Here is a 25,371-nt window from a genome sequence, read left to right as displayed (position 1 = left end):
CGACCCAGAAACAATGGAGCTAAACAATGCCAGGACTGAAGGAGCAGCGGATATTGTGAGTTTAGTTTATATAATATGACTTTCACTGTGATGATGAGTTGGGAAAGGTTAAACCTCGCATCTGCCCCGACACAGTGTGAGACATCATCACACAAGCACATCGTACCAAACTGGTCACACACCTTGACCACGGCTGCTTCCATTTGTATCGTGCTCAGATGAAGGAACTTTCTACCTTTGATCTCTCCAATTCTCTCATTGCAGCCACTCTTTGAAGATCAGGACAGTCCGTTTCTCACACATTTCCTGACAGTTCATTTCCAGAATCTCTTCCGATTGGTAAGTACCATTGGATGATCTGAGGACACCTTCCTCACCACACGTGCACCGTCTCAGACTGGCTGTAACCGTGGAAATCTGAGGGCTCTCTCATTCTGACCGGCCTCATCTGTCGTGAAGTTGTTGTGAGTGGAAAATATGACATCTGCCACCTGGCAGATATACGTATGCACACGTGAGATTATGCAAAGCTCATTATCAGCCTCCTGGCACAGTGGTTAGCACTGCTGCCCCACAGCACCAAGGACCTGGGTTCGATTCCCGGCTTGGGTCACTGTCCGTGTGAAGTCTGCACGTTCTCTCCGTGTCTGCGTGGGTTTCCTCTGGGGTTTCCTGTCACAATTCAAAGATGTGTGGGTTAGGTGGATTGGCCATGATAAATTGTCACTTGGTGTCAGGGGGACTAGTAGGGTAAATAAATGGGGTTATGGGGAGACGGCCTGGGTGGGATTGTGGTCGGTGCAGAATCGATGGGCCAAGTGGCCTCCTTCTGCACTCTAGGGATTCTATGGTCAATGGCTTGGAAGGCAGCTCTTCTCACAACTATCTGATTATTGTACTCCACTGTACTTCGATGTAATGTGGTAGTGTATCACTGATTTTTATTGGGGCTTGAACAATTTGAACAGGTTTTTGCTGGAAGCAGGAAGTCATTGCAAAAGGTTGGATTTGACCGCAAACTTCCTCTCTCTCTCTCTTCATCAGCATCGTCCTTGTTTTGTGATCGTTATAATCCCCAAAGAGAATGAAGCTCCTGTTCCCCTCTTCACTTTCTCATCATCCTCATCATCTTCTCCTTCTTCCTAATCCTCAGTTCCCTGTTGCTGTGATGGATCTATAGGAACAGAGAGTGGAAGGTAAGATTAGTCAGCATTAACCCTTTGAGAGTACGGCGGTGAAGAAGGGGTTTGGAAGTTTGTGGCTGTTTGTTACTTCACTGGATTTTACAGTAACTGTGTAATTATTAACTAAATTGGCACAGACTCTAAGCCCCCAAGACCCCCATGTCCACGACAAGGAACATTCCTTTGCCATCAGATTCATTGTCTGCTCCTTGGAGGGCGTCAGCTCCTTAATGCTGGGGAGACCTCCTCTGGATCTGCTGCCATAGAACCATAGAACCATAGAAAATTACAGCTCAGAAACAGGCCTTTTGGTCCTTCTTGTCTGTGCCGAACCATTTTATGCCTAGTCCCACTGACCTGCACTTGGACCATATCCCTCCACACCCCTCTCATCCATGAACCCGTCCAAGTTTTTCTTAAATGTTAAAAGTGACCCCGCATTTACCACTTTATCCGGCAGCTCATTCCACACTCCCACCACTCTCTGCGTGAAGAAGCCCCCCCTATATTCCCTTTAAACTTTTCTCCTTTCACCCTTAACCCATGCCCTCTGGTTTTTTTCTCCCCTAGCCTCAGCGGAAAAAGTCTGCTTGCATTCACTCTATCTATACCCATCAAAATCTTATACACCTCTCTCAAATCTCCCCTCAATCTTCTACGCTCCAGGGAATAAAGTCCCAACCTATTCAATGCCTTATCCCCATTTCCTCAGTCTGTGCTGGAACAAGACCGAGTGAATGAGATGAAGAATGGAAAGTGAAGAGTGTGTGTCAGGGAGCGCGAGAGCAGCTGAGATGCAGTGAAACGTGGAAAGGGGGGTTTTTGGATTGTGCAGACAGGGGATGGAAAGACAGGGAGCCATAGTTTAAGATGCAGAATTACACCTCCCCCCCGACTTTAACCAGAGTGCATTGTGCAGGGGGATTTGTGTAGCTGCCAGGTGACAGCTGCACCATTACCCGTTACCAAGAAGTAATTAAATTGGGATGAGGCTTGTGTCGAGTATAAACACCAGATGGGCCGAATGGCCTGTTTCTGTGCTGTAAATTCAGTGTCATTCTGAGTAGTTCAGATCCTTATGCAGTTGGATATAAGAATGGGAGGATTTTGCTGAACACATCTGCAGGTTAATAAAAAACACTCCAGTCAAACGATCTGAGAAGTTGGGGGTGAGACCCAGCTGTTTGCAGCCTGATATCACGCAGGCTTGATATTCTGGAACTTTCCATGTAACGGAGTCTTCACTAACCAATGACACATGGCGATGAATGAAATGATGAGATCAACAGCAAACCTGTGGGACCCCTGGGACCTCTTGGAGGAAACCAATCATCTCTGGACAACCACTGGAAACAGCTGTAATCACCCCCCACAGCTGGGACGGCGGGGTGGGGGTGGGGGTGTGCTGACAGACCTCATTGTCTGCACTGACAGCAAAGTCAATCAGAAGAGACATGAGGCATTGGAGATTTCAATTCGTGTTTAGTGTGAATCATTCTAAATGTTGTCAGGATGTTAAGATGCTCATTCAGAACATCTGGAGTCATTAGCAGAAAGAATAATCCTTGGTTGGCCTCCCTTTCTCTTTCTCTATTTTCCGATGAATGTTTACATGTGTTTATATTTGTTGGCAGTGTGTTATGCTCAGAAACTCGCAAATATAAACATTCGAATTAATTCTTTAATTGCTACACTGCATTTGCCAATCACAACAGTTGCATCAACACCACCAATCTGCTGTGTTTAACTGTCTCAGGGAGCAGAGCATTCCCGACAGCAGCTGAGATCCCATCCAGGAACTTTGCAACATTGCCCCTTGACCCTCTCCTTCCTTCTCAGAGAATGGGGCAGTGGGAGGCTCTGGATGACGGTGGGGTGGGGGAGGGTGGGGGGCGGTGGGTGTGTGGATCAGGTGATGGTGGTGTGGGGGAGGGTGGGGGGGCGGTGGGTGTGTGGATAAGGTGATGGTGGGTTGGGGGAGGGTGGAGGGGGCAGTGGCTCTGGGTGATGGTGGGGTGGGGGAGGGTGGGGGTCAGTTGTGGGTGTGTGGATATGGTGATGGTGGTAGAGGGCAGAGGAAAGATATATGCAATGCTAGAACTTCACGAAGGACATCTTCCCTAAAATACACCATCTGCTGTAGCTCAACTGTGAGAGCCACACTGCCAGGGGCTGCAAAGGTGACGATGGGGATTAACTTTGGATTTGATTAATTATTGTCACATGTATTGGGATCCAGTGAAAAGTATTGTTTCTTGCGCGATATACAGACAAAGCATACCATTCATAGAGAAGGAAAGGAAAGGGTGCAGAATATAATGTTGCAGTTACAGATAGGATGAAGAGAAAAATCAGCTTAACATAAGGTAGATCCATTCAAAAATCTGGTGGCAGCAGGGAAGAAGCTGTTCTTGAGTTGGTTGTTACATGACCTCAGACTTTTGTATCTTTTTCCCGACGGAAGAAGGTGGAAGAGAGAATGTCCAGGGTGCATGGGGTCCTTGATTATGCTGGCTGCTTTTCTGAGGCAGTGGGAAGTGTAGACAGAATCAATGGATGGGAGGTTGGTTTGCGTGATGGACTGGGCTACATTCACAATCCTTTATAGTATCTTGTGGTCTCCTCTTACCTCATGACTAAAAATCAATTCAAAAGGACTGAATTTATTTGATTCATTGGGTGCACCCTAATTGCAAAAAGTACAAATGGAATTCCTTTATCCCAATCCTCTGGATAATCCTGACTATAAGCCGTCAACATGGTCTTAAAGTTTGATGCACCTTTCTAATGCTCCCTGTGATTCAGGATGGTACACAGTTGATTTAAATTTCTTTCCTTCTACACTATCCATAACTTCCCTGAATACCTTCACCGTAAAATTGGATCCTTGATCTGGTTGGATTTCTGTGGGAAGTCAGCATCTGGTAAAAAATTTACCTAACTCCTTTACAATCCTTTTGGCTATAATATTATGCAATGGAATGGCTTCTGGAAATCGAGTAGATGCATTCATTATGGTCAAAAAATACTGATAGTAAGGACCCTAATAAAATGTTTCTCAAATACCGGAATGGGTATTAAGGGTGCTGGTTTGATTAACATTTGAGGTTTTTCTATCACCTGACATGTTCAAAAAAATTCTACTACATCATTTTTGCTTGAGTTCTTCCTACTCCTAAATGAACTTCTACAGCAACACCTGCTTTCTATAACCCACCGGTAATACAACTTGATGAACTTCTGCCCATTTTTCAACTCCCTGAATATGTAAAGGTCCCAAATCATCTTTAAGGCACAATTTTTAATGTAATAACCCTCTGGTATACACTCAGATTCTTTTTCTATGTATACTTTCTGATACAGCTGCTTTATCTCTGCATCCTTCTGCTCTAATTGTGAACTAAAGGTATCTGCTTCATCCTCCACCTGTTCTTGTTCTTTATTAATCATCTGGTCAAAGATTGTTTCTGATAACTGAACCTCAGTCTCCTTATCTTTACTCTTTGATTTCTGTTCCTCCTGTCTCTATCTGTGACTTTGTGATCTTGTTACAACATAGTCGGGAACCTTCCCAGGATATGCTTCATGTAACACCTCAGTTGTTTGATTTTCCAGTGGCCTTTCAACCACAGTAGGTCTCAGTCCTACCTGTGATCAGCAATATCGTTAACCAGGATAAATTGTATCCCTGGAAACATAATTTCTTTATCACTCCTACCATCACTTCCCCACTTTTCACTGGACTCTCCAACCTTACCTTACATAATGGAACTTTAATCTTTTCACCATTAACTCTGCACATTACCACCCTTTCTGGCAATACTTCCAAACTACATATCTCTTCATCTCAATATTAAAAATTGACTTGATCCTGTATCCCTCAAGACCTTAACTTCTTTACCTACTCCTCCTGGTATACATGAGTAAACTTTACCCACGGAAGTAAATTCCTCAAAGAAATCTGGCACTTGCTTATTAACCAACCTTTGAACAGGCTGTATATTCTTTGGTACCTCCTTAGTTTCAGTCATGGTTTCCTTTGCCACTTTAACAAACCCACTGGCTTATCCTGTTTCACCATGTCTGTCTTCCCAGTGATTTTCTTAAGCCACCAAAAATATTGATTTCATTCCTTCACTGAAGGCTAAACAAGTAACTAACAAGTTCATATCGCTGCCCGGGAGGGTGGTGGAGGCGGGTCACCTCATATCCTTCAGGTGCTGTACCCTCACATCTGTTAAAAGTACCTGGATGAGCACTTGGCACATCATAACATTCAGGGCTATGGGTCAAGTGCTGGCAGATGGGATTAGGTGGGAGCTCAAGGCTGGGATTTTACGGTCTCGCTCTGACCTGAGACCAGAGAATCCTGCCCGAGGTCAACGGACTTTCCTATTGTCCACCCCTCGCCCACTTTGAACCCCGTAGCAGGCGGGGTGGTATAATTCCAGCGCAGGTGTCTATAATGTGTTGGTACAGACTCGATGGGCCAAAGGGCCACTTCTGCGCTGTATGATTCTATGATGCTATGATCTTTTTATGCCTGTTAGGAAATGAGCATCTTACAATTCTCATGGCGTGTTAAGAATTTAAGTGTTAATTATATAATATGCTTATAGTTATAAAAGTTAGGAACATTTTGTGCCTGATTACACTACCAGCCTTCCTAACAGACCTATTAATGAATGATTTATTCTTTAGTACCCTCACAGTGAAGGTGGTATACTTAACTAATCTGGCTGGTTTACAAATTAGTTTTTTTAATGGCTTTTGTCAATTTGGAACAAAATGTTTAATAACGTATTAATTCAAACTATAAAATGACAGTCACACTGAAGCTAACGATTTTGAAACTACCAACATTGGCCGACATGTGTCTCCAGATCCACAGCAATGTGGTTAACTCTTAAATGTCCCACTCAGTTCAAAGGTAATGGAGGATGGGCAATAAATGCTATGCCAGCCAGAGATGCTCACATCCCATCAATAAGTCAAACAATAAAAATGAATCTTATGTTGCCTTTTCTACTCACTCCCTTTAACAATTGCCTTTATTACTTTTTCCATACTCTGGCCGGAATTATCCAGCTGTTCATGCCAACAGGATTCTCCAGTCCAGCTGCCAGTGCAAACCCTGCCCATGGGTTTCCCGCCAGTATGGAGTGACATCAATGGGAATTCCCATTGACAGCGGCGGGAACAGAGAATCCTGCCACTAGCAAACAACGCACCACCTCCCGCTGGCGGGAAACATGCTGCTGGGAGGCTGGAGAATCTTGCCCTCTATCTTTGATTGGCTGTGGCTGAGGCTGTATACCCTGTGTATGTTTCTCTTTTACACATTCAATTTTCTGATCCTTTAGCTTCTTCTCCACCTCAAGAATCCTCTTATCCTTCTCAATGCCATCATCATCTCTCCATGAAACCCATGCTGAGTTCAGTTTTAACAACATCTTATTTGCCCAGACAGATAACGTTGCCACGTGATCCCCTCGAGGTCCAGTTCTTGCCGACTTCATCATCAGTTTCCATTAGAATAGAATGACCCCTAATTCAAAGCCTTGCATATTTCTGATTTGTAGATGATTGCGAATCTGCAGTAGCATGTAAGAACTTCCTGACACACCTTAATGGACATCATCCACTACTCAAATTCACCAATGGAGCAGTCAAATGAGCTCCCTTTCATTGACATGCTAGCTGAGAAATGGCCAATGGGTTCTCCAGGACAACCTTCCACAGTCCACCTTCACTGGTCAATAAACAAATTGAGGTTAACACGGTTCCATGTGCTATAAGATTGGCCTTATCGACAACCTCATAAATAGATGCTCACCATTCAACTTTGATGCCAAATGCCATTATCCTCCAGCATCAAAATCTGGAGAATAAAGGCTACACTGATTTGGTCACTTCTTGTTGGACATTGTAGAAACTCATGAACAGGCCTAATGCTGTCAGTTTCAATCCTGTAAAGTGTCCAGTTCACCCTGCGGGTAAGGTATCTGAAAAATCTGAGCAACAGGTGAAGCTAGCCGTTTCACACTGTTACTATGCAATAGCAACATTTCATTAATGGGACGTTGCTGTTTAGCTAAATAGACATTCAGCCTGCAACAGAACTGAATAATGAAATATTTAAATTTCAGTGTCAATGTGATAACCAGGTATGGAGGCCATACATCCTAATGATTAGTCGAAGTTGCACTTACCAACAGAAGGTTTTGAGATTTCGACATGAAGCAAAATCGATATCAGGTCAGCCAAATGCACCTGGCATCGGACCAGTAAGGCTGTTGGGCATCAAAAAAAGATAGGTCATGCCTAAAATTAAAACCAATACTCTGAGGAGTTCAGGCTGCAGAGCTCACCATGTGTGCAGTTAGATTAAAGCACGGGGGTAGAGTGAGACTGAGAGATTTCTTGCAAAGCATTATATCCAAGACAGGCTACTGCAACTGGCTTATATTACAATAAAAACAGGACCATTATTATACATTAAGGGAATCTCTTGAAGGTTATGAGCAGATCCCAGTATCACTGTAAAATGGTGGGACAGATTGGTACCATTGGCCCATTTGAGGAAAAATCCGAGGTTTGGAAGTCGTGTGCAGAAAGGTTTCATTACTATATCTTCGCTCACATGATTTGCGATAATATCATAGTCCCTGCTTTCCTTAGCACCATTGGCAGTAAAGCTTTTAATCTACTCTGACGTCTGGCCTAACCTAGTCATGAAACATATCCAGTCTGAGAATAGGCTTAGAGATAGTCATTTCGATGGACCTTGCTTCTAAGGAGGCTTCTCAGCTTGGAGTAAGCATGAGGATTCATAGAATATCTGCTGCCCATAGGCCATTATAACACATAAACGTCTATTCCACTATAAGAGATTACTTTTTAGGATGTCAGCAACCATTTTATTTCAAATGTCCATGGACCAGATCTTAAGTGGTCTACAGGAGGCACGATGCTATTGAAGTGGAAACTTTCCTGCTTCTTGACTGTGATAGAAAGACTCAACAAAATTCATTCCGACTAAATAACTTAGTCTTTATTTACGAAAGACTGCATGCAGTTTTGGCTGAAAACCTGAGTTCAGAGAGTAGTTGGTACAACTTGCTAATTCCTCGTCAAGTCCGCAATTACACAGAGAAACAGTTCAGTATTTATACATAATCATTATCAGTTTTCGTGACCAGAGCATATTCAGGAATTCGATTAGTAATAGAATCGTGAGCAATATCATTAATCAGGTTTTAACTTGCTGACCTCCCAGAACTCGTCCCATTATTCATACCCTTATCTTGTCCTTTGATGGAACAGAAGAAGGTCGGTGACTCCTTCCTCCCTGACCTTAACTTGTTTTATTTACTCATACAGCCTTATTAACTCTTACAGGGGTCTAGCACTTTGAAATAGCTTTGGTCAGCCGTTCTTTATATTGTAACAAATAGTTGACCAATTTTCCCATCATGCCCTTACTTAGTTCGTACAACTTCACATTCCCTCCTTTTGTCATATCATGACAACTAATTGAATAGGTATATCCATGACCCGATTAACGATGCATTTACACAAGCAACCAAGCAATCCTATCTCCAGTAGCAGTAGTAGTAGTAGCATGAAGGCCTTAAAGATCCAATCAAATAATTCGTGATCCACCCATCCTAACCAACCCAGTGGGTTATAATCATGAAATTCACGGCCAATCTCTTGAATTTGATCAGCCTGTCTCTTAATATGGTCGGCCAGGTTGGTGATATTTTCAGAGGCATCTGGGATATAAGTACAGCATTCCTGACCTACAATGGCACATGTTCCTCCCTGCGAGGCTAACAGATAATCCAAAGCCAGTCGATTTTGTAATGCCAAGGTCCGGACAGCCACCAGCTCAGCCGAGACCTCAACCAGTGCCTGTCCAGTTGCCCTGGCTTCTGCTGCTGTTACGTTTGCCAGTTGTTCCAATGCTAAGGCCATAAGAATCAGTTCGTTGGCTGCCCTGCCCCTTCCATATAGTGGAAAGGCCATCGTAAAGAACCGTTCGGTTCTGCTAATGGTCCTTTTGGTTCGCGAGGGGTGATGCTGAAGGGAGGGTAGGTGGTGCATGTAGGGTACGACATATCCTAGATAACAGGATCCTATCCAATTGGTAGGAAGCCACGATTATGCTTGAGTACCACATATAAAATATGTTCCATTATAGGCTGTAAAATCATCAGCCAATGTCATCCAGGGTATTGGGGAAGTATGTGCCCACGAACTGTTAGAGGTTATACTCCATACCCCGGACAAATCAAGAATAAACATACCCTGGTTGGATAGGTTTGCTACTGGTCCTTGCCACTCAGCTGTAAGGTTGCATCTACTTTGTCCCATCAACTTTCCTTTCCCTGCTTTACTAAAACATAGGGAACCTCGCACATCATTCGAGGGGACGGTAAGGGAGGGTGGAAGCAAGGCATGATTATAAGCAGGCTGGTACCAAGCCGAAAACCGAGTCATTTCATAGCCAGCCGATTTCCAGTCTCTCATATCACCCCGCCACCCTGTTCGGTTTTGACGTAGACCCATTCAACTATCTCTTCTATAGGGAATGGGAGGGATTGGAGAGGTATTCCTTCCCTAGAATGGACAGGGATGTGGATGCAAACCCAACATTGGCTCACATTCAATTTTTCAGCATAAATATATGACATATATAAATAGGTATTGGCATGCAGTCCCCGGGTAGTGCGTTTTTTCACTACCGAGTGGCCATTAAGGCCAAATAGTCCAGAAAGTCCAAAAAATATAATGGTGATCTTCATCCTGTGTCTGTATCTTGATTGGAGACAACATTTTTGCAGTCGGACAAATGAATCCAACTTGAACGTCCTTCAAGCTTGACGGAAGTCGGTGTAGTCAGCAATACTTGGAAGGGTCCACTCCAGCGGTGTCCCAGCTTATTTCTGTCCCAGTTCTTCACCAATACGTAGTCTCCGGATTCGATCACTGGATATTGAGGGGTGGCTGTCCCTGCTGTCACTGGGAGATGAGCCTGTTTCAGCTGTGAGTGGAAAAACTTCAGAGAAAGTGTTAATTGCTTCAAATAATTCTGCATCTGTTCCCCCATCACATGGAGGTCTACTCCCTCCAAGGGTTTTTCATGGGCATCCCAGGGAGTCCTCATTGGCCGACCGTAGACTATCTCTGCAGCTGACAGTCCGGTCCGCGGATGTGGAGTCACCCGCATGTGAAACAGTGCCAAGGGCAATACCTTCAGCCAATTTAACCCTGTTTCTTCAGTCAATTTAGATAATTTTTCTTTTAAAGTCCCGTTGGCTCTTTCCACAATTCCTGCTGCCTGCGGGTGATACGCGCAGTGCAGTTGTTGTTTAATTACGAGCGCTTCGCACAATTCAGTATTGATCCGAGCCACAAAATGTGGTCCATTGTCTGAGCTCACCATTTTGGGTACCCCGAAACAGGGAATAACTTCTGTCAATAATAACTTCACCACCGTATGTGCAGTACAATTCGTGGTGGGGAAGGCTTCAATCCACTTACTAAACACATCAATTATTACTAGACAATATTTACTTTTTGTAATTCAATAAAATCAAGCTGTAAACAGGCAAAAGGACCATCTGGCGAGGGAGTGGTTCCGGGAAGGCATTTAATGCCTTTACCCTTATTATTTCTCATGCAAATGAGGCATCGATCCAGCCGCGTTTGCGCTGCTGTATTCAAATCTGGGTGCCACCAAGTCTTTAGAGGTAGCTGTACCATTCCCTCCTTGCCGAGATGGGCACAAGAATGCAAATAGTCAATAAGTACCGGTAATAAAGAATCCGGGATACAAACTTGACCAACTGGGGTAAGCCAGAGGTCCCGTGTCAAGGAGTGCGAACACCCCATTGACTTCCATAGCGTGCGCTCAGAATCAGAGGCGTCCCTCTGTAATTGTTGAACCTCAGTTATCCCTGGCATTCCCTTCATCCCCAATGCAGGTACCCGATTTAGAACCTGATTACCCCCAGTGGGAACAATCACAGAGGCCGATACAGCTGCCGCCTTAGTAGCTGAATCAGCACGGGCATTGCCTAATTGCACAGGAGTGTCCCCCTTCGTGTGTGCAGCACATTTAATAATCGCCAATTGACGAGGAAGCTGAACAGCATCGAGGAGATTTTTAACTCCTCCTCTTCCTCCGTATCGCCTGAACAGGGAAACAGCGGCATGCCAGAGCAACTGGGAGGATCCTCCTGTTGTTTAACCTGATGGGCTAGCCCAACCTGCCTATCATCCGATGATTTCGTACCCCAAAGTTCACATTCCAATTTTAAAGTTTCCCAATGCTTTGGTTTCCCGTCCACACATTCATCAATCCCTTTTTTACGGGTGTTTATCCCTCCTACTCATGAATAATGATTGTTCGTGGCGCCTAGTCGACTCTTTTTTCCCTTTTGAAATTAAAGTTTTCCATTTGCAACCTGCATTTTTTTCCCAAATAGCTTTTTCTGCTGCAGCGCAACTTGCCAAGTTCCATGTGCCGCCTAGTGGCCAAATATCGTTACCTAATTTACTATTTAGTGCGGCAGATAAGCGACGTAAATTAGATTCCTGAGCGGGGGACTCAGAACACATAAAAAGCAAAGGAGAATTTCCCCCTGTTTTGTCCAAACTCTGTGCCATAACGTCAGTATACTGTGCCCCTGGCAAAAATGTGAGAAAAAAAAGGAATTCCTGGTCCCAAGTCAAATCACAGGGTCTCTGACCCAAAATATTCAAATCACAGGGTCCCTGACCCAAAATATTCAAATCACAGGGACCCTGACCCAAACTAAGCCTGTGTAACCTTGATCCGGATGCTACACGAGATCAAGGGGTCCCTGACCTGAGGCAAGACACAATCGGGTCCCTGACCCTAAACAATCTGCTCACAGTCTAATTTAGATCCGAATACTGTCGCCTGTTAGTGTTCTCCGTGAGGGACGAGGGGTCGTAGCACCGATCCGAGAGAGAGAGAGAGAGACCAAGGTGAATCATACCTTGTGCCGGCGTCCGTCTCTTCCCTCCGGGTGGTGGCTCGATCACTTCTTCAGTCCCCCATGGAATTCACTCAGGATATTGGTTCCTGCTTCGCAGCGCCAAATGTTGGAGTGGAAACTTTCCTGCTTCTTGACTGTGATAGAAAGATTCAACAAAATTCATTCTGACTAAATAACTTAGTCTTTATTTACGAAAGACTGCATGCAGTTTGGGCTGAAAACTTGAGTTCAGAGAGCAGTTGGTACAACTTGCTAATTCCTCCTCAAGTCCGCAATTACACAGAGAAACAGTTCAGTATTTATACATAATCATTATCAGTTTTCGTGACCAGAGCATATTCAGGAATTCGATTAGTCATAGAATCATAAGCAATATCATTAATGAGGTTTTAACTTGCTGACCTCCCAGAACTCGTTGTCCCATTATTCATAACCTTATCTTGTCCTTTGATGGAACAGAAGAAGGTCGGTAACTCCTTCCTCCCTGACCTTAACTTGTTTTATTTATTCATACAGCCTTATTAACTCTTACTGGGGTCTGGCATTTTGAAATAGCTTTGGTTAGCCGTTCTTTATATTGTAACAAATAATTGACCAATTTTCCTATCATGCCCTTACTTAGTTCGTACAACTTCACAATGTCACTTTGACACCATACTGATCACTGATACCAATGAACAGGAACACTGATGTAACCTAGAAGCCACATTGAAACATCTTCAGGCGCATGGTCTCTGTGTCAGGAAAGATAAATGTGACTTCTTTCAAACATCAATACAATATTTAGGTCATATGATCGATAGCAAAGATTTACAGGAAGCACCTCAGAAGATGGAGGTTATTATGAGACTCGATGACCAACAAATGTATCACAGTTAAGATCAGTGCGAGGATTAATTAATTATTATGGTAAATTTGTTTTGAATCTAGCAGCCCTATTGAAGACATTGCATAATTTGCTGTGTACAAGACAAGCATGGAAATGAACACCAGATTGCAAAAAAGCATTTCAATCAATTAAAGAGACCCTGATGAAGTCAGAATTGTTGGTACATTTCAACCCAAAGTTACCACTAAAACTTGGTTGTTATGCCTTGCCGTATGGAGTTGGAGAGGTGATGTCACACACATTACCACCAGGGGGAGAAGGACCAATAGCTTTCGCATCACACACCTTGACAAGTGCAGAATCAAATTATGCCCAATTGGAGAAAGAGGCATCGAGCATTATCTTTGCAGTGCAGAAATTTCCCCAACACCCCTATGGTCATCACTTCACATTGCTGAGGTACCACTGTCCCTTAACAATTTGTTTTGGGCCTCATTCCATTGTTCTTTGTAAGCAGACTTCAACGACAGTCGTTAATATTATCAGCACATTTCTATGAAATCAAATACTGTCAGTCAGAGAGCCACACCAATGCTGATGCATTGTCACCATTGCCTTGACTACTTGTCAATTACCACTCAGCGATGACAATATTTTCTTTTTTTTTTGCAGACAGAACACGTTCCAGTGACTGCTGCTCAAAACCAACAACAGACCAGAAATGATTCTGTTTTGGGGAAGGTACTGGAAATGGTGTTAAAAGGGGGGATAGTGGGAACGCATCCCAAACTAAAACCAAATGTTTCGTGAAAGCACCAGTTGGCAGTACAGGGCAGATGCTTGTTGTGGGGGTAAGGGTAATAATTCCTCCAAACTTGTGACAAAGAGTATTGAAATAATTACATGAAGGACATCGAGGTATAGTTCAAATTGAAAGAACTTGTGAGGAGTTGCGTCTGGTGGCCTAGACTAGATGCCCAGATCAAGGAATAAGCAGGATCGTGCCAATTATGTGAGCAGGTAAGGAATGCACCACCATTGACCCAATAACATCTGTGGGAATGGCCTAAAATGCCATGGCAACATCTACATATTGACTTTGCTGGTCCATACGAGGAACACATATTCACGGTTGCCATTGATGCACATTCCAAATGCCGAAAGTTGTGCGAATGAAGTTAACAACTTCTGAACAAACTATCGAAAAGCTCGATGGGATTGATTCCAGATTTGGGAAAACAGAATAAATTGTGAAAGATAATGGACCACATTTCACAGCTTAAAAGAGTTTGAAGATTATCTGAAGATGAGTGGTATCCAACACAAAAGGTCAACACCTTACCACCCATCAACAAATGGATCAGCTGAAAGATTTATCCAGCCCTTGAACCATTCACTGAAAGCCTCTAAGGACCAAGGTTCATTAAATCACCATCTAAACAGTTTCTTGGCAACATATCACAACGCCACACACACAGTCACTGAGTTCCCCAGCTTTGCTACTGCTGGAGAGTGTAATAAATCCACGGAAGTGAAGGTTTTGTCACCAAAAGTTCCTTTATTTACAAGACATACTACACAACAGAGTGCTTCCTGTGTGCGCCCTGCTTCAGCAGACAGAGAGACTGACACACCTGCTTTAAATAGGGAACATGAGGCTCCCTGATTGGGCCATCAATTAGGACTCAATCAGGGACATCGTTTTGTCACTGGAAAAGTAGTAATGTCTGTTGGGATTGGAACGCAGGATCGCCTATTTACTAAACAGGCACTTTAAGCAACTAAGCCACAGAGCCTGTAGAGGATTCAATCAGGGAGTTCATACTCTAGCAGCCCAACCTCATTTACCTGACTGAAGTCATCACAAAAGGAAGATCTGGAATACCTTTGATCTACTCTTACCACAGGAGACATCCGAGACAGTAGAAGACAATCAGTCGTCTCAAATCTTGAGGAGAGAGGGTATTTCTAAAAGATGCTTGTTTCAACAGGGAGAACATGTTGTGGTTCACACCCATACCATCAGCAAAAAGTAGGTTCCGACAACTGTATTCGCAGAAACTGGCCCAATCCCCTGCAGAGTAAAAACATAAGATGCACTATTGTGGGGATGACATGAGGATCATTTGTTAGTTACAAGCATCAGTGTACCAGTACCATGTGTGCCAGAACTACCACCTTCCATACTATCAGATGCAGTAACTGCAACTTCTGATCAATCGGCAGAAATCAAGATTGCCAAGAATCTCTTACTGCTACCAATCTTCCTTCTGTAAAGACACTGTTATGCCTTCCAGAGCACGGTAGCACAGTGGTTAGCACTGGTGCCTCACAGCGCCAGGGACCCGGGTTCAATTCCTGCCTCGGGTCACTGTCTGTGTTTGCACATTCTCCCCGTGTCTGGGTGCTCCGGTTTCCTCTCATACTCCAAGATGTGGTGAGGTTAGTTTCCCAAGATGTGTAGGTTAGATGGATCAGCCATGTTAAATAGGTTACGGTGTAGGGCGGGGTGGTGAAGCTGAGTAAGGTACTCAGAGAGTCAGTGCGGTCTTGATGGGCCAAATGGCCTCCCTCTGCATATTGGGGATTCTATGAAAGTAGAACCATCCTCTGAGGAACCAGAGAGTACCTCTCAAGTCAAGAACAACCAAATCCCTGAAGTATGCAGGTAAGCAGTGTGGAATAGATGCCCCCCAGGTTGTCTTTCCTATTAGCAGTGTTATTACTGTGTAATGATTCACTGCCTGCTGTTGTGTGTCTGTCTTCATGACTCTGTGAAAATGCAATGGTTATTTGTTATTATGGGAGTTTAGAAGTAAAGGGGGATGGATGTTGTATATTTGGGGTTGTTGTTGTGTTGTTGCATGATCACGTGTAGTTTATGATGTCATTGGCTGCTTTGTGGGCTTTGTCTCAGTCCAGATCACACTTGTGTAGAGTTAACAGATTATCAATAAACCTGCATTTTTGTTTGCATCAAACCCCATGTGCTATAACTCCATGTTCTTGTGTCTAATGAGTGCATAACAATTCAGGCTCAGAGTGTGGCTCACTTTCACATGTTAGAATTGACATATATTCACACATAGAGCCCTTCCTTTACAAACAGGGCCCCAAATGGATGGAAAATTTCCCACGGCATTGATTCAAAGAACAACAGGAATATTCTCCCCAATGTTCCGATTAATATTTATTTCTCAATCAACACCACTGAAACAGGTTATTGAGTCATCGTTACATCCATGTTTGTGGGATCTTGCTGTGCACAGATTAGCTGCCACGTTTCCAATATTAAAACAGTGGCGACACTGCAAAAGGATTTTGGGTGTGAAATGCCTTGGCGCATCCTAATGTGCAAGGCGCTATATAAATGCAACTTCTTTCTCACTCCCAAACTCCATGGGATGTTCCAGAGGTTAATGATTGAGAAAAGTAACCCTGTGGAGACCCATGTCCTCCTCAGAGCTGCCAGCTACCGGCCAGTGTGAGCCTGGACAGAGCAGGATGTTTAACCATGGGAACTCCTTCAATCCTTCTCCATGTTCAGCACACATTCACCATCACTGAAACATGGGTCATCAGCAGAAACCCCGTCTGATTTTGGGAATGAAGCCACCAGCGCTGGAGTTTGATCAGCAGCTTCTGACCAGGCTGGGGATGGAAGGTGAGAATCTCCCGCTGTGTGTGAAAATTTCAGTGTCTCACTGGGCAGAGCACTTATTTCAATTGATATGGGAGAGCTGGAGTGTCCTGGGGTTTAACTAAGATTAGACACACACAGTAAGCTTTCCTTTTTGATGCTCGTTTATTAAACTGATAAAGCAGCAACGTTACAGTTTGATTACAGTCTCCTTCCAGGCAAATCACAGTGTGTCAGCGTTACAAATCATCATGTAATATCAGCAATCAGAGAGAGAGAAACTGAGAGAGAGACAGAGAGAGAGAGAGAAAAATAGAGCGAAAGAGAAACTGAGAGAGAGACAGAGAGAGAGAGAGAGAAAAACAGAGAGAAAGAGAAACTGAGAGAGAGACAGAGAGAGAGAGAGAGAAACAGAGAGAAAGAGAAACTGAGAGACAGAGAGAGAGAGAGAAAAACAGAGAGAAAGAAAAACTGAGGGTGATTTTACCATTGCGTTGTGCCCGTTTTCAGGCACGACATGGTAGTAAAGTGGAGCGTAAAGCGCTGAGCGCGATCAGCGCGGTTTTCGCGACTGCCGCCATTTTATGAGCGCCGGATTTCCGGCATGGCCAACTTCTCACCGGAAATGGGCGAGAGGCAGGTTAATATATTTAAATTTATTGAAATGAATATTTGCATCTGCTTAAGGAGCCTGGCGCTCAATCGTCTGGGCTCGGCCCCCTTTTATGACCTCGCCGGGAAAGGTTCTCGTCGGCGAGGAATAGGCATGGTTCCCATGAATAGAGAGTAGTTGACTTGGCCTCGTCAGTGAAACTTGGGCAGTGCCACCCTGGCACCTGAGCAATGTCCAATGGGCACTTGGCTCATGCCCACCGGGCAGTGCCAGGGGCGAGACTATTGTGGACGGGGCCAATGGGGGCGGGGGCAGTGGGGGAAGTGACTAATGGGGGAGGGGCTAATGGGGAGAGGGGGCCCGCTGCCACTCTAAAGCGATCGGTGGGGGAGGGTGGCGGGTCCACGATTGATGGGGGCGGGTGGTGGGTCCGCGATCGGTGGGGGGAGGGTGGTGGGTCCGCGATCGGTGGGGGGAGGGTGGCGGGTCCGCGAGCGGAATGGGCGGCAGGGGGGGTGCAGTCGGTGGGGTCTGCATCTTGGGCCGTGGACCCCCGCAATTGTAGCACGGGGAGCTGCTTTTGGCAGCCTGCAGTGGCAGGGGCCTGACAGCTCTCTCTTTGTCAGACTCCTGCTACTGCTAATGGGCATGTACAGCATCAGAGGCCTGCACACGCGCACTAACTCCCTCTGCAGGCTCTCGGGCCCACGGGCTTCTGCAGCGTGAATCTGATGCATTCATAATTTTGCAGGGGGGGGGGGACTAAAAACGGGCCTTAAAGTCGGATCGAAAACTCTTCCAGTTTCAAGTCCACCCAGCACTTGGAATGAAAATGTTAAAATCACCCCCAGAGAGAGAGAAACAGAGAGCGAGAGAGAGAAACAGTAATAAATCACAAATTAAATCAATCGTATTCCAGAACAGAATCAGCTTCGATTGAAGTGAACTTCTCACAATCTGACTCCCCACCGCCCTCCATCCTCTCACACATTTGAATGCTCCTGGGCCGTGCCAAGTTGACCATGAACAGGTCCAGGCAGCGAGTGGACAAGTGGGGCAGCTGACCTGACAACCCGACCCTCTACCATGGCGGCACGGTAGCACAGTGGTTAGCACTGCTGCTTCACAGCTCCAGGGACCTGGGTTCGATTCCCGGCTTGGGTCACTGTCTGTGTGGAGTTTGCACATTCTTCCTGTGTCTGCGTGGGTTTCCTCCGGGTGCTCCGGTTTCCTCCCACAGTCCAAAGATGTGCGGGTTAGGTTAATTGGCCATGCTAAATTGCCCCTTAGTGTCCCGGGATGCGTAGGTTAGAGGGATTAGCGGGTAAATATGTGGGGATATGAGGATAGGGCCTGGGTGGGATTGTGGTCGGTGCAGACTCGATGGGCCGAATGGCCTCTTTCTGCACTGTAGGGTTTCTATGATTTCTAAGTGACGTTCATGGCTAGGTGGTTTGGAGAGGGCGCAGGTAGTGTCCACCAGCATGCTTCGTGGTCGGAGGACAGGGGTGGGGGAATCACCATCACTCCCCAGGAATGACACTTCTATTCGAATTAGATAAGTTTCCTTTATATTTTCTATTTTTAGTTACAGTAACCCACCAGCGCGCTGATCTGATTTTGAAAGAAAAGATTTCAATGTAAGGCAATAATCTATTAATGCAATTTGGTGGCTGTTTCTGCCCTTCAGTGTGTTCCTTCTCATCCTTTAACCCACTATTTGAGGGGAAATATGACTTGAGCAGTCATTATTATTTTCAATGTTCACCCTTCCTTTCATAGTGAACTGTATTTTTGCCCAGTCGATGATGTTCCCCTCAGCACTGTAATAACCCTGACTTGCAGCCTTTATCTTACAGGCAGGTAAAACATGGTCCCACATATTAACATCTGTTATCTCTCCAACAAAACTCTGACGGTGATCAAACCCTCCCCCAACGCTGTCCTGTTCCTGACCCAGGATAATTGCACCTCCACCAAGCACAATTCCCCCCTTTTTACCAGCTTTCTGTACAGTTCGTTCCCCATTCACCCAGAATGTTATCAGTCCCTTTTCAGATTCCCAGGTCACACAGATGTGTCTCAGCAGCGCATTCATTTTTGGGAGGGAGAATCTAACTACCGCACCGCCGAGGTGCAGGGAAAGTTCTTCTTCATTTCTGGACCAGATCAACAGTTCGTTGTGATGATTTGACGTCGCGTAGGAGAACAAGCTGTAACTGTGGGATGCTTCAGAAGCAGCTTTCAGGCAGAGAGTAAAGGCTGACAGAGGGGGCCACCTGCTCGGGTACAGTCTGACGTAGCTGTTGCCCGTTTTTGTTGAAAATATCAGCGACTTCCCTGCAAAACCTGTAAAATATCAAGAGTTTAGATTTTGTTAAGAGATGTTTGAAATGGCGATGGTCATGAGAAAGAGATAGAAAGGAGATTTATCATTGAAGGAAAGAAAGTCTTGTATTGCGGGAGTGCCCTTCACAACTTCACCAATTCGCAGCCAGGAAAGTTCTTCTGAAGTCTCGACATTGTGATTTGAGAAATGTGCGAGCCAATCAGTGTGCACACACAGTAATAATAACCCCACCATCTGTTTCACTGATAGTTATGCCGAGGACTCTATCCTGGGGAACTCCAGCAGTGATTAACCTCCAACAACCACAACCATCTTCCTTTGTGCCAGGTATGACTCCAAACAGCAGAGAGATTTGCCCTGATTCCCATGCACTCCAGTTTTGCTAGGGTTCCTTGATACATAGAATCGCTACAGTGTAGATGAACACCATTCAGCCCATCGAATCTGCACCACCCCTCTGAGAGAGCATCTTATCCAGGTCCTACCTCTGTAACCCCATGCATTTTACCATGGCTGATCCACCTAACCAGCTCATCTTTGGACACTAAGGGACAATTTAGCATGGTCAGGCCACCTAACCTGTACATCTTTTGACTGTGGGAGGAAACTGGAGCACCTGGAGGAAACCCACACAGACATGGGGAGAATGTGCAAACTCCACACAGACAGTGACCCGAGGCTGGAATCGAACGTGGGTCCCTGACGCTGTGAGGCAGCAGTGCCAACGACCGTGCCACCGTGCCATCACAGAAGCAGTACAATTCCTACCCTTCATTTGTTAAAACTTAAATATTTTCTCAGAAATCTCTGAACGTTGGCTGGGAGAATGGAGCTGACTGACTCCCATTCCCTAACCCGGATACTGAGGCTAATCTTGACACCTCAATCTTATCGACATATCATTCAATTTGGTCATTATCACGTTCCTTACCTCAGATACTGTGCTGGATCAGCACAGACCAGGACTGGAATGTGGGATCTTGCTGCCCTCTGTGGGGCTCAGTGCCATGACACTACAGTATATTCTGAATGCTGTTTGCACTCTGTAACCTGTGTATTACAGTACTATTACAGACATACCGTAACCTGCAGACACTGGCTGGTAAACACACATCACAAGCGCAAAGAGAATGAAGGTTTTCATCCTGTGTCCAAGCTGTAAAAAATGAACAAAGTAAATTCATTTCATTTGGCACTGTTATAGATCCATTGAAAATTACAACCAGTGCCCAGTTTGAGGTATCTTCCCCACGCACAAATAGCCCCTCCCGGTACTCACTGCAATTCCTCAGTAAGCCAGTCTTGTCCTGAGCTGAATGCAATAACCTGTGTTCACAACCTGCTCCACTTTATACTCTGCTCAGCTCACTCAGCCCATTGGATTGAAGGACATAAGGAGGCGGAGCAAACACTGCTGTCTATCCAAACACTATCTGACATCACCACATTTTTACACAGATCATAAGACCATGAGGATGAGGGTGTCCATTCGACCCATCTTAATCCACCTGTCCAGAAAGGTGATAAGATTCACTCTCCCCACCCGATTGTTCCTGTAATGATTGGAGTTATTTCTCCACATCTAGAGCACAGGGCACTGCTGCCTCACAGCGCCAGGGACCCGGGTTCGATTCCGGCCTTGGGTCACTGTCTGTGTCAAGTTTGCACGTTCTCCTTGTGTCTGTTTCGTCCGGGTGCTCCAGTTTTCTCCCACAGTCCAAAGATGTGCGGGTTAGGTGGATTAGCTGTGGTAAATGTCCGTGGTTATGGGGATAGGGCGGAGGGGGTCGGCCTGGCTAAGATGCTCTTTCGGAGAGTTGATGCAGACTCAATGGACCAAATGGCCTCTTTCCACATTGTTGGAATTCTTTGCATTCTATGAAAATTGATGGTGGGATGGTCCAATCCTGACCTCCAAGACGGGTCAGAATTCCGGCTAGAGATTGGTGTGAAACAGATTTTCATCCCACTCCTGGGATGCAGATGAAAGCCCAAATGGAATCCCACACCCGATCTTCCACACTGTCAAAGCCAAATCCTGCTACTCCAGGACATGTCTGCACCAATGTGGCATGTAAACGTTGGCACTTGCCTGAAGGTGAATTGGGGCAACTTGTGGACATGAGGAGAAGATGGGTGACTGGTGGAAAATAATGGAAGCAATAAAGTGATAACTGAACAATCCTGTGACTGGAGAAGGGGACAGTGATTAACTTTAATTGACTCAAGCAGTCAAAGTCACAGAGAACAATCACCAGAGTTTGACCTTTGGCTTTACACTTTATTTTGCCTAATATTGTGTCAGAGACATGTGTGGAGGGACTACAGCAGAGGCAGCCATTAGTTAGTTGTAACTAAGTCAGCAGCAGTAGTGATGTCAGCAGTGTTAACCCAGGTCGGCTGTAGTAACCAACTGAGCAGCGTTAACCAGGTCTGCAGTGATAACTGGATCAGCTGAATAATGATATCTTCAGGAAAACCTGAGTTGACTGACAAGATCTACAGGCCAACTGTATAAAGAGTCTGTATAAAGGCTCTGCAGGTCCAGGCAAGCTGTGGGGATTACAGATAGTGTGACATGAACCCAATAATCCCCACAGCTTGCCTGGACCTGCAGAGTCTCACTGGCTGTCCTGTCTGGAGACAATACACATCTCTTTAACCTGTCTTAATGCTCCCTCCACTCACATTGTTTGTAACTTTAAGACTTGATTAGCTGTAAGTATTCGCATTCCAACCATTATTCTGTAAATTGAGTCTGTGTCTTTATATGCCCTGTTTGTGAACAGAATTCCCACTCACCTGAAGAAGGAGCTTAAGGCTCCGAAAGCTTGTGTGGCTTTTGCTACCAAATAAACCTGTTAGTCTTTAACCTGGTGTTGTTAAACTTCTTACTGTGTTTACCCCAGTCCAACGCTGGCATCTCCACATCAATAAATTCTGGCCAGCCAGCGATGCCCATGCCCCATGAATGAATAAAAAAAAGACTAGTTTGAAGCAAGTGTGAACCCAGCGATTACAAATAACTAGATCAGAAATTAGTGATAACCAGATCAACGATTAGCAATAACCAGGTCAGCGATTAATGATAACCAGGTCAGTGATTAGTGATAACTAAGTGTCAGGCACTGAAATGCTAAGAAACACAGAAATAAAGACAGTTGATCTGAAACACATTGTGAGTCTGTGCAATCAAGAACAACATCCCCAGTCACTAAAGGACAAGGGGCCCTTATATAACGTACAATGTAGCAACTCAAAGGGGAGAGGACTGATGTAGATTGGATTGACTAAGGGAGTAACACCCTCTGTTGCTTGAATAAACGATCCAGAAAACTGCACCAGAGTCTGAGGTGTTTGTTAATTTCACCCGCAACCATATCAGTTAAACATGGGCACAGAAACTTCCTGCGGATCACCAGCTTCTGCCCCGCCACAGCTGATGAATCAGTTCTCTTCCATGTTGAACACTGCAGGTGGCAAGAGCATCAAGTCCCTCAACCAGCATACAAAGAACAAAGAACAAAGAACAATACAGCACAGGAACAAGCCCTTCGGCCCTCTAAGCCCGTGCCGCTCCCTGGTCCAACTAGACCATTCTTTTGTATCCCTCCATTCCCACTCCGTTCATATGGCTTTCTAGATAAGTCTTAAACGTTCCCAGTGTGTCCGCCTCCACCACCTTGCCTGGCAGCGCATTCCAGGCCCCCTCCACCCTCTGTGTAAAATGTGTCCTTCTGATATCTGTGTTAAACCTCCCCCCTTCACCTTGAACCTATGACCCCTCGTGAACGTCACCACCGACCTGGGGAAAAGCTTCCCACCGTTCACCCTATCTCTGCCTTTCATAATTTTATACACCTCTATTAAGTCTCCCCTCATCCTCCGTCTTTCCAGGGAGAACAACCCCAGTTTACCCAATCTCTCCTCATAACTAAGCCCCTCCATACCAGGCAACATCCTGGTAAACCTCCTCTGTACTCTCTCCAAAGCCTCCACGTCCTTCTGGTAGTGTGGCGACCAGAACTGGACGCAGTATTCCAAATGCGGCCGAACCAACGTTCTATACATCTGCAACATCAGACCCCAACTTTTATACTCTATGCCCCGTCCTATAAAGGCAAGCATGCCATGTGCCTTCTTCACCACCTTCTCCACCCGTGACGTCACCTTCAAGGATCTGTGGACTTGCACACCCAGGTCCCTCTGCGTATCTACACCCTTTATGGTTCTGCCATTTATTGTATAGCTCCTCCCTACATTATTTCTACCAAAATGCATCACTTCGCATTTATCAGGATTGAACTCCATCTGCCATTTCTTTGCCCAAATTTCCAGCCTATCTATATCCTTCTGTAGCTTCTGACAATGCTCCTCACTATCTGCAAGTCCTGCCAATTTTGTGTCATCTGCAAACTTACTGATCACCCCAGTTACACCTTCTTCCAGATCGTTTATATAAATCACAAACAGCAGAGGTCCCAATACAGAGCTCTGCGGAACACCACTAGTCACAGGCCTCCAGCCGGAAAAAGACCCTTCCACTACCACCCTCTGTCTTCTGTGACCAAGCCAGTTCTCCACCCATCTAGCCACCTCCCCCTTTATCCCATGAGATCTAATCTTTTTCACCAGCCTACCATGAGGGACTTTGTCAAACGCTTTACTAAAGTCCATATAGACGACATCCACGGCCCTTCCCTCGTCAACCATTCTGGTCACTTCTTCAAAAAACTCCATCAGGTTAGTGAGGCATGACCTCCCTCTCACAAAACCATGCTGACTATTGTTAATGAGTTTATTCCTTTCTAAATGCGCATACATCCTTTCTCTAAGAATCTTCTCCAACAACTTCCCCACCACGGACGTCAAGCTCACCGGCCTATAATTACCCGGGTTATCCTTCCTACCCTTCTTAAATATCGGGACCACATTAGCTATCCTCCAATCCTCTGGGACCTCACCTGCGTCCAGTGACGAGACAAAGATTTGCGTCAGAGGCCCAGCGATTTCATCTCTCATCTCCCTGAGCAGCCTTGGATAGATTCCATCAGGCCCTGGGGATTTGTCAGTTTTTATATTCTCTAACAAACCTAACACTTCCTCCCTTGTAATGGAGATTTTCTCCAACCGTTCAACACTCCCCTCCGAGACACTCCCAGTCAACACATCCCTCTCCTTTGTGAATACCGACGCAAAGTATTCATTTAGGATCTCCCCTACTTCTTTGGGCTCCAAGCATAATTCCCCACTTTTGTCCCTGAGAGGTCCAATTTTTTCCCTGACAACCCTTTTGTTCCTAACGTATGAATAAAATGCCTTGGGATTCTCCTTAATCCTGTACACTATTGGAATCCATACACTCAATGCTCATCAGCAAGACTAGTACAGTAGCACCACCACTGGCTTAGCTGGGAGAGTAAGTAGTCTCACAACACCAGGTTAAAGTCCAACAGGTTTATTTAGTAGCATGAGCTTTCGGAGCGCTGCCCCTTCATCAGGTGAGTGGAGGATTGGATTTACAAACAGAGCATATACAGACACAAACTCAATTACAAGATAATGGTTGGAATGCGAGTCTTAACAGGTAATCAAGTCTTTACAGGTGCAGACAATGAGAGTGGAGAGGGGGTTAAGCACAGGTTAAAGAGATGTGAATTGTCTCAAGCCAGGACAGTTAGTGAGATTTTGCAAGCCCAGGCAAGTTGTGGGGGTTACAGAC

At 45.2% G+C, this 25,371-nt stretch overlaps 1 protein-coding gene across 1 annotated transcript; it reads right to left on the bottom strand.

Annotated features, from left to right (window-relative positions):
• Nucleotides 1-7,147: 7,147 nt before the first annotated feature.
• On the bottom strand, nt 7,148-20,793 carry LOC144509532 (C-reactive protein-like). The gene is made up of 5 exons (XM_078238436.1): nt 20,730-20,793; nt 19,017-19,648; nt 10,053-10,233; nt 7,397-7,477; nt 7,148-7,278 (listed from the first exon to the last, which is right to left on the bottom strand). The coding sequence occupies exons 1-5, from the start codon at nt 20,791-20,793 to the stop codon at nt 7,148-7,150; spliced, it is 1,089 nt and encodes a 362-aa protein (XP_078094562.1).
• Between the last annotated feature and the right edge of the window lie 4,578 nt (nt 20,794-25,371).

Source organism: Mustelus asterias, chromosome 21, assembly GCF_964213995.1.
Source record: "Mustelus asterias chromosome 21, sMusAst1.hap1.1, whole genome shotgun sequence".
In the NCBI taxonomy this organism is placed as follows: Eukaryota; Metazoa; Chordata; class Chondrichthyes; order Carcharhiniformes; family Triakidae; genus Mustelus; species Mustelus asterias.
The sequence above is the reverse complement of the archived record's forward strand: the minus strand, read 5'-3'. Positions and strand labels throughout refer to the sequence as shown.

Bases quoted from the DNA above. Each gene is read 5' to 3' on its own strand.
- LOC144509532 (XM_078238436.1), bottom strand. From the start codon at position 20,793: ATGAAAACCTTCATTCTCTTTGCGCTTGTGATGTGTGTTTACCAGCCA. The intron at 10,234-19,016 runs GTGGGTTAAAGG...TTCCACTCACAG, and splicing joins GTCATATTTCCCCTCAAATA to CTGAAACAGGCTCATCTCCC. The intron at 7,279-7,396 runs GTAAGTGCAACT...ATGTCTATTTAG, and splicing joins AATCTCAAAACCTTCTGTTG to CTAAACAGCAACGTCCCATT.